The sequence below is a fragment of the Parasteatoda tepidariorum genome, chromosome 4 (genome assembly GCF_043381705.1).
Source record: "Parasteatoda tepidariorum isolate YZ-2023 chromosome 4, CAS_Ptep_4.0, whole genome shotgun sequence".
Lineage (NCBI taxonomy): Eukaryota > Metazoa > Arthropoda > Arachnida > Araneae > Theridiidae > Parasteatoda > Parasteatoda tepidariorum.
Genome location: NC_092207.1, coordinates 58,770,629 through 58,786,365, shown reverse-complemented (window position 1 = coordinate 58,786,365; position 15,737 = coordinate 58,770,629). Strand labels below are relative to the sequence as shown.

The window sequence follows — 15,737 nt, the reverse complement described above, 5'->3', positions numbered from 1 at the left end:
CTGCGGTCAGTGTGCGGGTGGGTGACCACTTGGATCAGTCTGCGTAGGGACCGAGGGTGTGCGGTATTGGTCCTCGTTAAACTGTGCTACCGTAAAGTGCTCGACTTCGCGCGCAGGTCGTCGGGCTACCGAAGCGGGGGTGCCATCCCTTCCACAGAGGATCAAAATTGTGATGGCATGTCTTCGGATCATCCTTCGGGATGTTTCCCAGACCGTCGCCAATAGCCCATTGTGCAGCTCTAGTGCGACGTAAAGTAACAACAACAACAACGACTCTTCTCTGCAACTTTCTGCTATCTATCTAGCCTCCGAGATTCATTAATAGAAATATGAAGCTATAAGCTAACGCAAAAAGCTCGTCGCACTTCTTTAACAAACGTACCTCTGGTCAATAAAGGAAGAGGTTTGAAGGGAAAAAAGAAAAAACGAAGTGAATTTACTTTCTTATTGTTATAATACATGATTTTGATTGTAAAATAAAGTTACGTAGCAATATTTTCTCTACTTATTACATTATCTACATCATGCATCGATTTGTATAACATGTTTTTACGTATTAATTTAAAAAAAGGTAATGAAAATTCCATAATTATATATGAAACTTAATTGTTTATGTTAATTTACTTATTTCATATCCAGACTTTCTAATAAAATCTTTAGAGTTTCAATAATTACTTAAAAAAATATATGCCTTTAAAAAATTTTGTTCAAAGTTAATTTAGTGTATAATCCCTTGGTTCACTATTTGAAAATTCTGTCATATAATTATGAAGAGAATCAATTATTTATTAATCAAATCGAAGTAAAAATACTCATGGAAAATTTTAAAACTTTAAGCTTCCTCTCTCGAATTTTAGGTGTAAATGACCCCTTAGTTCATATTTAAAATAGCCAAAGTAAAAGGGTTGATAAAGTTTCTTTTTTTAAAAAAAAAAAACGAAAACTGTAGTGTAAAACTTTTTAAACTAGTATCTCAGAAACTTAAATAATGAATCTATATAATAATTTTAAATAATATCTTGTAGAAAAGATCATATACCTAAAGTAAGTATTAGATGGTCCCTGAAATTAAAAAGATTAAATTTTTACAACTTTAGAATTATTATGTTCTATTACTTATTTATTTTATCAATAAGAGTATATTAACTTTCCAAGCGATCAAATCTCTGACGCATTTGTATATAATCGGTGTAGAGTTCCTAGGTTACAAATATGGTAAATTCTATGGTGACTGACATTATATTTTGATAGGGTTTCTTAAACTTTTTTTTTCATTAACAAATACTAGCAGGGTGGTCACCCACCTGGAATTATCAGGGAATTTTTTTTATACTAGAAAAAACCTGGAAATATCAACGAAATTTGGATAAAAGCCTGGAAAAATCATAGTATTTTAAAGAAAAGCTGGAAATTTTTTCTTTGATAATTTTTTTAATTTCACTAATTTAAATTATTTTCTTAATTTAAATTATTTTATCCATTATGCCCACTTTTTTTAAACAGAAATGTATCGCCAAACAGTTGAAATATCATCAACTTAGCGATACTTTGCTTGCATCAAAATTTGCTCCATTACAGCTCTGTTAAACTAGAATGTAACATAAAATGCTCCCACGGTTGCTAAACGAATGTAGAAATCTTTGATTGCTGTAGGACTGTGCAATTTAGGAAAGATTCTGGGGGAAGTGGAAAAAGGGATTAGGATATTAGCTTCTGTTTTTAAATTCTATCCTTGGGCTGAGTCCATTTATGGATCAAGTTTGTTCCGATGCTTTGGTGGTAATTTTTTTTTCTATTTTGACAAAGTGTTTTTGTATTTTTATCTTTATAAAATTCTCCAAAAATTAGTTAGTTATAATTGAATAATAATTTTATAAGGAACCAACTATATATTTTAATATTTAATTTTACTCTTTTGTTGGTCAATATATGATTTTGATTCAAAATTTTGTACCAAAACATTAAAAAATAAATAAAAAATCTTGCCAAATTGTCAACATAAATTATTTTTTTCAAGATGATATGTTGAAAAAATAACATTGTGAATAAAATATTTTATAATATAGACTCTTTTCTTGTACACATCCTATACTTAGTAGGAAAAAAGAAGCAAAAACCTGGAAATTTTAAGATTTTTATCTGGAAAAATCAGGGAAATTTCAAATCTGATTTGAGTGGCCACCCTGACTAGATAAAATTTTTTTAATTATAAGCTATGTTTATCAAAGCTGAATATTATTCATATTAGAAAAAATGGAAAAAATTATAATTGTTTTGTTTAGAATAAAAATATAAAATGTGACTGATACATTAGTTAAACGGGAAGCAAAATATTAAAATTTTATTTTAAAATTCTCCTTCTATAGGCAATAATGGTATTATTATTTTTTTTCAAATTAACATAAAACATTGAAAGTACATGTGGAATGACATATAGAAGTTGGCAAATGGTGAAAAGCTCTTGTTACTGATGTTACAATTTTTCACTGTTCTTATATGAACTACATTGAAATGTTAATAAAAAAAAATTTTATTATTATAAGAACTACAATTTTTGACTTAATATCAAAAATGATTAAATAAAATTCTAAGAAATGTATTAATGGAGAAGTGCTATGAAACATTTATTTTTTATTATATTTTTCTTAGTATCATGGAATTGCCCATATATTAAAATATCTAAATATAAATTTATGAATTATTATAAGGTTTATTTAGTCATTATTAAATATGTATTAAGTCATTATTAATTCGAATAAATAAAGTGCTTAAATGAACATACTAAAACAGCAAACATTCTTGTTTTAAGTACGAATGTACTGTTATAACCATTGCTTGAAAAAATGAAATCAGTGAATGTCACCAAAAATCTGAGTTATCTTCTAGTACAGTGATAGCCAAGTTATCATAGCAAGCTACTAGTAGCTCCCTGGGACATTTTCAATAGTTCATGTTAATACTCCAATTAATTAACCTTGCTTCCTTCACTGAACTGTACTTGCTCATGAGAAAAAAAAAATATTAACTTTCTGATTAGTGTTAATAAGTCTGTTAAAAATCTGTTATCACATTTTTTCATACCAACGGCTTGGTAGCTCAGAAACTTCGTAAGTTTAGTGACTACTGCACTAGTGTCTGAGAATCTTCTGCATCAGTGTAATATGACCACTTTGTTGCCTATTTTTCGTGTAGATTTAATAAATTTTTTAAAATTGTGGAAAATTGAAAAAATAAATATTTATATGTATTTATTTTTTTGTTTATTTTCCTTTTTAAAGTTAAAATCTGTCTCACAGGTGTTAGAGTGGCATCCCTATTGAATAAAAAAAATTCTCCATCGACACACCAAGTTCTTTTTATTGAAGCTTACATGAGCGAAGAATGGAAGCAAGAGTAATGCTACTCTTTCTGCTGTAAACACCAGATTGTATCGAAAGAAGGTTTCTCTACCTCTTTTAAGTTTTCATGAAAAATTTTAATTACAATAATTAGACTTAATATTTTTCTAAAGTAATTTAATATTTAAGTTCTTATTGTTTTAACTTTTCTTAAATATACCTTTATTTTTAGTTGTATAAATTAAAATAAATTTTAAAATATTTAAGAATTATTTTAAAGAAAGACAAATATCTTTTAAAATTTTACCTGCATTGATCCCAAAATTACTGTAATGCCACAATTTTAGGAGAAAAAACTAAATTGAGCCAGCTTTAACATAAAATTTTCATATTTAACCAATTTATTCAGGTTTATATTATTTATTCATTTAGTGTAAGAAAGAAAATATCTTTTTTAATATTCTTTAAAAATTTACTTTTTGTTTATTTTAGGAAATGAGTACAATGATAAACTTAGGAGATAGATTTGAAAGTTTCAGTAGTTTTGAAAAATCCTTGGAAATATTCGAAACTGAAACTAACACACGATTCTGCATTGCTGAATCAAAGACATTAGAAAACACTAAACAACGTTATCCACGATGTGAACGAGCTCCACAGATGTTAAAATACTATTCTATTAGGTATAAATGTATGCATGGAGGTGTTTTTAGAAAAAGTAAACAATCAAGAGGACTTCGAAGTTCATCGTAAGTATTTTTTGTTTCTATATTTTAAAAAATTTGCAGTAAGATATCAATATAACAGGTAAAAGTCATTGAATCTTATTTGAAGGAAATTTGATAAATAGTAATTTTATTGTGATAAAAAAACAGCATATCATATTGTAATCAATGCAGGATTTGTCCTCAAATAATTTTGATGATACATGTTACATTGTGTTGGTGACTGAAGGAATGGGGGGTGGGTAGATGTAACATTTAAAGTATATATATATCAGGGTGCATAGAGTTTTTAAAAAGTGCTTAAAGGTTTTTATTTTCAATTTTCATTTTTAAAAACCCTTAAAGGGCCTTATTTCATTGGGTGTTTTGAAAGAGTGCTTCATTTCCCCTTTTTCAAAATGAGATTTTTCCTTTACCATGTAGATTTTTGCTACGAATTATGCAAAGAGACACAGTTCACATTGTTCTACATTTTCACAATTAATTCTATCCCAATCTATTTTGGCATATTGTCAGTCCTTCAGTATTGTCAGGTTCTTATTTTCATTTTTAAAAACCCTTAAAGGTGCTTATTTCATTGAGTGTTTTGAAAGAGTGCTTCATTTTCCCTTTTTCAAAATGAGATGTTTCCTTTACCATGTAGATTTTTGCTACGAATTATGCAAAGAGACACAGTTCACATTGTTCTACATTTTCACAATTAATTCTACCCCAATCTATTTTGGCGTATTGTCAGTCCGTAACATATGAAAATGTTATTCGTTTTATATGTTTCAAAATTTCATAATTTTTGACAATTATCAAAAACAATGCCAAAAGTTCTTTTTTTTTTACATGACAGTTAAAACAAGATAAAAACTGACAATTGCCAAAACCTTTCCAACCCTGCCTAATAATGATATTTTTTTTAAGTCCTAAAAAATATTTTTTGAGTTCTTGAAAAGTGCTTAAAAGGTGCTTATTTTTGTTGAATAATTTGGCTACGCACCCTGTATAATATATATATATATATTGGGGGTCTGCTCAGGCCAAATTTACTACCGTTTAGAGGTACCTTCACAAATTCAACTTTAGGAAAAAAGGTAGTTTCACAAAACACTTTTGCTTAAAATTTTATTCCTGTATAGCATAAGTGATATTGGTATATCCTGTATACCAAACGATGTATCCATATTTTTGTGTTGATTTTTTAATCTAATTTTTAATTTTCTCAAATTATGTCTAAATTTTCACAAAATAGGTACCTCTCTGAAAAATCTAGACAGATCCCTGTATATATATGCATATACACACACTGCCCTACATTAATGGTAGGGACATTTTCAGTTTTTGACTTTCTTTTTTTTTAATTACTCAAGAAATACTTAAAGGATTATTTTTTAAATTTAGAGATGTTCATGGGATTTTCCATACTTAGTAATAAAATTTAAAGCTTCCAGAGATTGGAGAAACCTACAATAAATTACAAAAGAAAACAAGTATTTTTGAACATCTTATACTGGAAAATCACACCATGAGCTTGTAACTTGCATCGATTACTTTAGTTGCTATTTTTAATAATGTTAAAAATAACAGCTGCTTAAAGTTTCGTAAACCTAGAGTAAATATTTATGAAGATATAGTCATTTTTATAAAAAATTAATTTTTTTAGCCTCAAAGTTTCTTTGTTATAACTTTATCGATATTCAATGGAATTATACGAAACTTTTGGAGCAATTTAAGATTAATTACAAAATAGTTGACTAAAAATGTTTAGAAAAATTTGTTAGAAACTGTGCAAGCTATGAGTATTTAAGCTAATTCTTTAATGCTATGCATGCACTAAAAGATTTTAAAAAGTAAACTGCTTTAGAAGTGAAAGAGAAACAGAGAGTGATTGTACTCCGGAATTCTGACTTTTTCGTATCTTTCCAGGTCTAAAAATTAGGGTATGTGATTTTTCCATGTTTTTCAAGACCAATGACTTGCGGACTTCCTCGAATTAAAATTTATAATCAGACAAATTTTTCATTGCAATTCAAAAGTGAGAATTGCGGGTTATAGAATTTAAATTTTGAAACTTTCGCTAAATCGCGTTGATGAAAAATTTGCACTCATTTGATTCTTCTTTTTTTTTCTAAGCCAGAATCCACTATTTTATTCAAGTGATTTAAATATCAAACATCGATTCTCCTATTTATCTGATTTAAAATGTACACATTGCTAATCGTATTCATGAGATTTAAAAATCATACATCGAGATTTGTATTCATGTGATTTAAAAATATAATATCAATTTGTATTTATGGGTTTTTAAAACCAATATCGCGATTCGTATTAGCGTGTTTTTAAAATCGAAAGTGGCTATTCATATTCACACATTTGTAATGTCAAACATTGCTTTTCGTATTTATGCAAGTTAAAAATCTAATATGGCGATTTGTATTTTCGCTTTCATAAAATCCAATATTGCAAATTATATTCAGCGATTTTAAAATACAATGTTACTATTCTTGTAAAAACTAAGTTTTTTCTTACATTAGTTACTACAAAGGAGTGATATTCTTCATTAGTAGATAATTTAATTAAAAATATTAGTTCAAAAAATTATAATAAACATGTATAGTATATAAATTAATATCTTGATATCGAGTTTTTGCACATAAAATTTTCAGGATTTTTCACTTTGTGTCACAAACACCCCTGCATTAAGCAGCTATTCATCATATTTTAACTGAGCTAAAGCTGATTTTTATACTTTCAGAACTCTTAAAATAGGATGTCAAGCCTTTATTCATTTATTCTTGTCCGATGATGTCACATCTCTTGTTGTCAAGGCCTTGAATCTGGAACACAATCATGATACAAGTGAAGCAATTTTTATAGAAGTGCCTACTCACAGAAAGCGGAATTCTAAGCTGAGAGTACAAGTAACAGAATCAAATGCCAAGAAGAGAAAAAAAATAAGACAAGAAAATATTCCTCAAGATACTGTAAATGTGGCTCACTTACAGGATTTAACAAATTTAAACGCTTCAAGTAAATGTTACATTACAATATTTTCTTTCCCCTTCATCTTTCTCCTCTTGTCTAAATAGGTTTGTAGTTACATCAACTAAACTTAATATATTAAGTCACACAAAATTAAATCTTCCCTAATAGGGTAGTTGTATAACACAAGAGTTGACAATATTTTGAATTTTTTTTTTTTACCACTAGTATTAAAAATTGCCTATTGGCATTAATTCGATTGACAAATGTACCTTGTCAAGCCTACACTATTAACAAACAGCTATTATTTGCAGATTTCTTTCCTATAAAGTTGAAACAGTTTATTCTATAAACTTATTTTTGTTGTGTTTAGTCGAGAATATTCTTAGATATTACTTTCTCTTCTTCATGTGTACAGTGGGCACAATAAAAAACCTAATATTTAGAATATAATTTGATATAATGGTCAGACTTTCACGTTACCAGGACTCAATCTTTAATAAGTTAATAAATAAGGATGAATGATATTTTTAGTTACAAAATTAGACACAATGTACTTTCTCTGAATATATATATTTTTGACAGATTCAGACTCTTGACCCTCTAAATATTGGGGGTGTATACAGTTTCTATTCAAAATGATTGTTTCTCTTTGAAAAATAGGGCTGATTTTTCTTGGCTTAGAGTAATGCCAGCATTTTTTCAAAGATAATGATAATTTTTTTTTAGATACTTTGTTGGAATGTTGTCATTTCTATTGAATGCTTTAAATTTTTAATTGAGTTAATTTTGGTAATAGTTTTGAAAATTTATGTAAATTGTTAATAATAAAAATCTTGGATGATCTCTTAAGATAATGTTCAGGAACAAAATGGGCATGAAATCCCAAATGGAATTGGAATTTATGAAACCAAGTTTTCAACTCTTTGGACATAAGTCAAATATAATGTAATTTTTCATTTTTATCGTGACAATTTATGGTAAGAAAAAACAGGTAGAACTGGTTATATAATCTTTATCAAAATAATGCACTAAATACTTATCAGGTCCCTAAATGTTGTTATTTCCTTTATCTTGCAAACTGTACCATTATATTACCTCTATTGATGCTAACCTACTTCCCCTTTGTTTGTTCTTTGCATTGGATACCTAAGTAAAAGTCTTTTCATACTTTTATTTCTGAATTTATTACATCACAAATATCACCTCACATTTCTAAATATTTTGGATTTAAAAAAAAAAAATTTTAAAACCACCAAAATAAGTCTTTCTTTTTTTTCAAAGAAAATTTTTACTTTTTGTTAGTTCAAATTGTATGAAGTAAATATTTTAACTATTTTTATTATGAAGTGACCAAAATATTTTAGTTTTTAACATTTCCAGATTCACAAATATATCTAACCCCAAATGGAACAGATTGTGAAGCACCATATGGACTTGCTCCAGATGAGGCAGTATGTGAATCAGCAGATGGATCAGAAATTAATCATAATCCTGCTGTAACGGAAGTAGAAGTTGAATCTAGTGAACATAAACTGTGTAGATGTGGAATTGGTAAATTAATTTAAATAAGTTGCTGTTGAGATACTTGTTTAATGTTTGAAAATGTTAATTTAATTATAGTTAACTTTAATTACAATAACTTTATATTTTGAATTTATTGTAGTTTTATGAATACTTATTTAAAACATTTAGCTAAATGCACACAAAGATGAGTTTGTCCATAAATTGATATCAAATATTTGAAAATTGAAATCTAGTGTGAAAATATTGCCATTCTTCATGATGGCATGAGAAGTAGAATTGTTAGGACTTCTCTCCCTTTTTTATTTGAAGAAATCTCAAAATTAACACATTACAGCAGCGAGAAAAAAACATTATGGATTTAAATTGTAAATTTTATGGGTTTTTTTTAACACATTGTACATACTTTAATGCTATTTATATACTTTTACAATTATTACTACCAGATTTTCTTGTTCTGAAACTTAGAAAATTTAACTTAAAATAATGGTGACATATATATATATATTAATTATTAAAAGCAGCTATGAATATAATACCTGCAAGTAATATTTAAAGCCTAGTTTTGTTCTCGTTTTATATGCACTTTAAAACATGCAATACATATAACAATAATGTTAATTCTGAGTTCATAATTACAGAAAAGATTGTTTTCCTGTTTTGTTTTTTCCAAATAGCCCTGTTTAGTTTAGCACCCTTTTTTCAATTTGTTATTGTTTCCTTTTTTTGTAATGGCTTTTTGCAATTTGTGGGCAAATAATTATTTTTTTTGGTTTGTGAGAAAATTTATTTAATTGTTTGGTAAATCATTGTGAAGCAATTGTTTTATATTTTAGTAAACTCTGATGTGAAATTTTATGTAATGCTATGGTTTGCATGGAGAATATAAAACTTTTCCCGTTTCATTGTAATATCCCACTGGAAAATTATAACTCTTCAGCTTGGAAAATGATTTTTAATTTTGCACCAAGCTGCAAAATGTGCCATTTATAACTCTTGTGAACACAAATCATTATTTGTAAGTCACATTAACACAAATTGTGATGTAGACTGTGCCAATTTGATCCGTGATATAGGAAACATAAATTGTTTTTGAGAACCGCATCTTTTCACATGATAAAATACAATGCATAATTTGATGAATAGTTTGATAAATCTAGAAAAGGATCGACTCAATTTTTAAAAATTAAATTTCTTGAATGTTATCTATGAGCAAAAAAACAGGGACATTATGGTCAGGAGAATCCTTGTTCAATAAATGACAGTGCATTCTGCTTAAAGGTTGTTTGCTCTGCAGCATGTGACACACTTTTTTGCATATTCTGTTTCTCTTCCTGTTTTTTTATTGAAAAATAAATTACCAAAGATATCACAGTTTACTTACACCAATTCTGTTTGTTTTCTAGGAACATTTGATTTAACGAATCAAGATTTGATGAAAATGGAAGTTGAAGAGCATTATCATCGTTTGGAAGTACTGCAGCTTCAAAAAGCTTATGAAACTGAAAGAATTGAAAAAATGAGACATTTATATGACCTAAAAATTCGATTAGCAGAGCAGGAACTTCAGAACAGTAATTTTTAAGTGAAGTGTAGTTTTTGTCTTTTTTAATCATAATATTTTATTATTGTGGCTCATGTAATGTTATATACTGTAGCTATAATTGAAAATGTAAGCATATTATGTTTAACAAATAATATTATATTTTTCTATTACTTGTTGCTTACTTGAAAACTAGCTGGACAGAAATATTAAATTGCATTTTTTCTTTTAATTTAAAAATTAAAATTGAGAAATATCATTTTTAATACTTGGTTTCTAAACTGACTCATTAATTTTATCAATATTTTCTCTGTATATTTTTTTTAATTTGCTTTTTGAATGTTTTTCTTAAAAAATAGTTAATTTGGTGCTAGAAGCAGCTGTTGTTAGTTACCAATTAAATTGATTTCTACGCTCTTTTTTTATAACAAGTGAATAAAAAACTAAGGAATGAATTTCAATTTTATTTTCATTGGTGCTATGATCACGCTAAAACTACTAGATCAACAACAAATTTTCAACTTTTGTAGGCATACAAAACACTGTGACAATTATGCTTAGACAAAAGATGCCAAATTGGCATGATATTTCTAACATATTAAACAGCTGTTTCAGAACAAAGTTAATACATTATAAACTTAAATTAGACTTTAATCCAACACCCTCAAGACCCAAATAATGTTGGAAAATCAAAATAATCCAATAACTGGTGGACTTTTTCAACTATATTTCTTTATTCAATCATAAAGAACAATGTAATATTAAAAAGAAAGAGAAACTAGCTACGTTTCTGTTTTCCGTTTATTTGCAATTTATTAAAAGCCTGATTTCAGATTTGTCAAGACAATGATTGATTAATATCTCTAAGAATGACAGAAACGTGTGTTAAAATATTTTTAATGCCTGATTAAAGGGTATAAGAAAAGTGATGTGTTGTATAATAAAGCATCAGATTATCAAGGTGCCGTTATATTGAAAAGCTGAAAAAAATGTGGCTAAAGGGAGAAAAAAGTAGGTTGGTTATTAAATAAATTGCCATAACTAAATAATCAGAAATTAAAATTCGTACAAACTTTTTTTATAATGCAACCTGATAATTATGATTGTTTCTTGGTCTAGAACAGAGATGATTGTTCTCCAGAAAAGTCCGGATTTTTCGCTAACTGCAATGGGGAAAGTTTCGGAAATACAAGATCAAGAAATCATCGATCACATTTATGTATAAAAATTCTTGTATATTTTATTTAAAAATATTAGAACTAAAGTTTATACTTGGCATCTCTTTCATTTGTAAATATTTTTTTCTGGTTGAATAAGAAATGTGATTAGAGATAAAAGTAAATTTATACAAAATTATTGATTTGAATTATGCTGCATATAATTTATCTCGAATTTCATGTTGTGAAAATATCAATGATTTAACATTATAAAGACATTAATTTTTTGAAATGCGTAATTAAGGATTTTACTCTCGAAATTTTCAGGATTTTTGAGTTGGGCTCACAAGAATAAAGCAATGTTAAATATAAAGAGAGTTAATATGATTTGACCTACAATTTTAAACAGAAATAAATGTATCAATTATTAAAAATAGTGAACACAGTTCAATTGACTAATTGATTTCGTTCAGATAAAACATTTAACATTTTGCCGGGGGAGGGGGGGAAGAAAGTACAAATGCTCATAGTAAATAATCCTGTTTCTCCTTTTTGCAACTAAACACTGAACGTCATTAATTTCAATTTACTTCCCTTTGTTTTGTTTTGTTTTTTTTTAATTTTTCTATCAAAAGCATGGAAAATATAGTAATTCAATGTGATATTTAAATAGCTTTGTAAAGATGCTTCTTTTTATTTCTGTATCAAATTTTAGTCATTCAAAAAAGAAAAAATATATGTTTTCGAAAACCGCAATTTCAATTCAAAGTTTATTGTATTTAATCAATGGTGTCAAAATACATGCGTCCCAAGTAGAGTTTAGATGTCCCATAGGTGAAACTGTAACCCTATTATACTGTTTTGTGATCAATTGGGTATAAATATAACAAACATCATCTATGGGGAATCAAAATTACTTATGCAAATTATCTAACTTTTGATCCAAAATTGTTTGGTTATATAACCAATTAAATAATGGCTACTTTGATTAAAAAAAATAAGTTTGAAACAAAATTCTGTTGAGTAAACTAAATTATGTATTGAGATACGTTTCTTTGCTTAAATAAAAGATTAGTTGATGCAAACATTTAAAATTTTCTGTATTTCTTTGAAAAACCAAAAAAAAAAAAAAAACAATTGGTGTTTTGAAATTAATGAATGATTGTGTATAGAAATATATAAAATTTTTATTTTCTTACTAAGTGTACTAAGTACTACTAAGTACTTTTCTTATTAAATCAATGCACAAAAATTATGTTCTTATCAAATTCGTAATATTTTAGGTTGTATTTTATTTTTGTTAATAATATTATCTTGTCAGGAACTTTGTGTTTATTCTTTGATCAAACTTGATTTTTAATTATGGCCTATATTTGTTCTGAAACTTTAAAAAAAAATTGTGCTCTGAAGTAGTAGCAAATGTTATTGCTAAATTTTCTAATGTGCAAACTCGAAGATAATTGTTTTAATTTATGTTATATTTATCTCATTGCCAAACTCTTTCAGTGATAATTTGTTAGTATGTTTTTCAGTAATAATTTATTTTTCTTAAAAAGTAAATTTAAAACGGAAACTGATAAATAATTTCAACTTTTTTGTATCTAATTCAAATGAAAAGTCTGTGTTTATAAAATGTCAGAGCAAGATATGAAGCCAAAGTTATGAATAATGTTTGACAAGAAAAAATTTACATCTAGATAAATTATAAGTTGTTTTTTTTTAATTACAATAATTATTCAATATTATTTTTTTAATTACAATATTTTTATAATTACAATAATAATTATAATTAGCTTACAATAATTATTCTTTTAACATATATTTCTTGATTGAGCTAATTTGTTTTAATTTCATAAACAACATACATTTAGTTAACAAAACTGTCTATAACAGCTAAATATAAATATAATTAAATTTTATGATTTATATTATTCACTTTCAGTTTAAGAATACGGAATTTTTATTTTTGAATACTATTATTATCTGTATTAACTATTATTTACATGTCCAAAAAATCACATTAACCATGTATTTAAATCGATACTTAATACTGATTTATATTTTATTCCTGATTGTAAATTACCACTGATTTATATTTTAAATATAAATAAGTAGTAATACCTTGTTATTAATACATAAGAAGTATTAGGTATAACTAAATAGGAAGAATTAAACACAAAACAGTTTCAAATAATGAAACAAGACATTTAATGAGTTTGTATTGGTCTATCTTTCTATTTAACATGTATCTAACTATCTCACATAAACCATGTATTTAAGTCAATACTTTTATTTAAAATGTAAATTGAACACAATACAGTTTCAAATAAACTGAGATGACACATTTAGTAAGCTTGCTTTGCTCTATCTTTTTATTTTTAAATTGAAATTATACAATATTTTCTTTCTTTTCATTTTATTCCTATTGTTTTATTTTTTTTTTCCTTGGAAATAGTAATTAGGAACTGCAATACTCTGCTTGAAAATTTAATCTTTTTAAAAAGCCTTAAATAATAAATTTTTGTTTTAAAAAATTTATTTGGCTAATTAATAAATTAAAGCATAAATATGTAAGCTTCTATGTAATGTAAATTGCTTTTAAAGAGTGATAAAAAGAGAATAAATATGTAAATAAAAATATTTAAATTAAGTTTTGCAATGTATTTATTTTAATAAAAAAGAGGTTGCATATTCACTTTTTTTTCTTGCTTGTAAAAATGCCTTGTCCTTTGCAACCTATATATATTTTTACATACAATACCAGTAAACCAATATTACAACAATAATTTTTTTATTTTATTTTATTTGTTGTTATTTGTAAGTATTTTTCTTGTTGATTTTACAACAGTTAATATTATAAATGTTTTTTCAAAAATAAATCTTGGTTCTTCATTAATGGGCTCTTTATTATTCATTATTGGTTCTCTTTAAAACTGTCCCCCCTCCACCATGGAATTATTGTAAGACACCCAGTAGATCATCAAAGTTAAGCATGACTGGCAGCAGTAAATAAATGGATGGGTGGCTACTTAGATCAGCCTGCGAAGGGGCCGGGGTGCAGAATATCAGTTTTCGATTCTCATTCAACTTCTCTACTGTAACGACTTTGTGCGCTGGCCTTCGGGCTACTAAAGTCCCCATCACCAATAGCCCATTAAATTGTTTTTCAGCATTTTTTTTTTTTTACTGTTCCAATACTATTTGAACATTTATAAACTTAGAAGCAGTTTTTTTTCTTCCAATTCTACCGTAAATTTAATTTGAAGGTGGACTACTTTTTATAGTTTTGTTAATGGTATTATTTTACTTAAGAGCTACTCAAAAATTGACTCTACTACATTAACGTTCTAGATAAAATTCGGTTTTATATAAACAAAAAACTTTTTCAACTGCAATGAAATTTTAGAGAAACTGCAAACATTTCAATTGTAGAGAATGTTAAAATCCTACTGTCATTCTACTGAAGGAAGTTCAACAGATCTTTGAAAAGGTAAAAAATAATTTCGATTTATTTCTAAAAAAGTGCCGTTTTCTTTACCATGAACCATGTAAAATGGATTTAGAACATGCACTGTCGATAATGTTTCAGTGTATGTTTTTTTATAAGTATGTCATAACACAAAGTTTGTCTAAATTCTACTGATCGTGCGAATTCTACAAAACGTGATTTCTATTCTGATGCACTCAGCGCCATTGCCTTGGAATCTGTCACGTCAAGCCTTCCTGTTGAGAGATTTACCGACAAGTCTCGATTTTCCCAAGCTGGTGTTTTAATGATTTTTTCTTTACGTATGAGTGGACATTTTACTTACGCAACTCAGTAGCCTACCAATAATTTGCTGTTTGTCCCTCTCCTTTCAAGACAGCTGGGGAACTGCTAACAGTGGCACCCCACCCAACCCTATAGTGCTGGGGGGCGTTCTCTGGTAAACAAAAAAAAATTATCCATAAAGCATTTTTTTTAAAATTTTATAGGTAATGAAAATCTTTATATAATTGAATTGAATTATTGTAATATCAAGAGCTATTCTCATGTTATTAAGATAAATTATATTTCAATTCAGTAACTTTTTATCATAATAACTAAATTATGATAAAATAATTACTAAATTATGATATTATTACTTTTTATCATAATAATATAATAATTTTTATCATTTTCCTTATCTTAAAATAAAATTAAAAATACTCGAATAACACAGTCATGTTATCCAAAAATTTATACTGACTTTTAAGACAAAAGTGTTCAATGTTATTCTTCATAAATCAGGAAGACACCACCTGCTTATTCTTGTGCATTCTGCAAGATTCTAACAAAAAATTACTTTTCAAACAATTATTTGGTTGTGAGGCTTACCAAGCCACTGGAGTTGAATATCTCTGTGTCCCTGTTTTTTATTCACTCCATGCTGTTACTGTATCCCTGTTCACTTTTGACTGAACATGATTACCTTTGTTGCTCTTTGTGTTTAATTAATTT

General features: G+C 27.1%; 1 protein-coding gene across 4 annotated transcripts; it reads left to right on the top strand.

Annotated features, from left to right (window-relative positions):
- Positions 1–316: 316 nt before the first annotated feature.
- Positions 317–14,153, top strand: LOC107451452 (uncharacterized). 4 transcript variants are annotated; one of them, XM_016067567.3, is made up of 6 exons: positions 366–571; positions 3,297–3,440; positions 3,831–4,087; positions 6,807–7,081; positions 8,417–8,587; positions 9,964–14,153. In XM_016067567.3, the coding sequence occupies exons 3-6, from the start codon at positions 3,834–3,836 to the stop codon at positions 10,140–10,142; spliced, it is 879 nt and encodes a 292-aa protein (XP_015923053.1). In that variant the 5' UTR covers positions 366–571; positions 3,297–3,440; positions 3,831–3,833; the 3' UTR covers positions 10,143–14,153. The 4 variants fall into 4 exon arrangements, with proteins under 4 accessions (XP_071036007.1, XP_015923045.1, XP_015923053.1 ...); XM_016067551.3 differs by lacking the exon at positions 3,297–3,440 and adding an exon at positions 1,654–1,779; XM_071179906.1 differs by lacking the exon at positions 3,297–3,440 and having other exon boundaries at positions 317–430.
- The last annotated feature ends 1,584 nt before the right edge of the window (positions 14,154–15,737 follow it).

Coding starts and splice junctions, on each gene's coding strand:
- LOC107451452 (XM_016067551.3), top strand. CDS start 1,750: ATGGATCAAGTTTGTTCCGATGCTTTGGTG. Junction 7,082..8,416: donor AACAAATTTAAACGCTTCAA/GTAAATGTTACA, acceptor TAACATTTCCAG/ATTCACAAATATATCTAACC. Junction 8,588..9,963: donor ACTGTGTAGATGTGGAATTG/GTAAATTAATTT, acceptor TTTGTTTTCTAG/GAACATTTGATTTAACGAAT.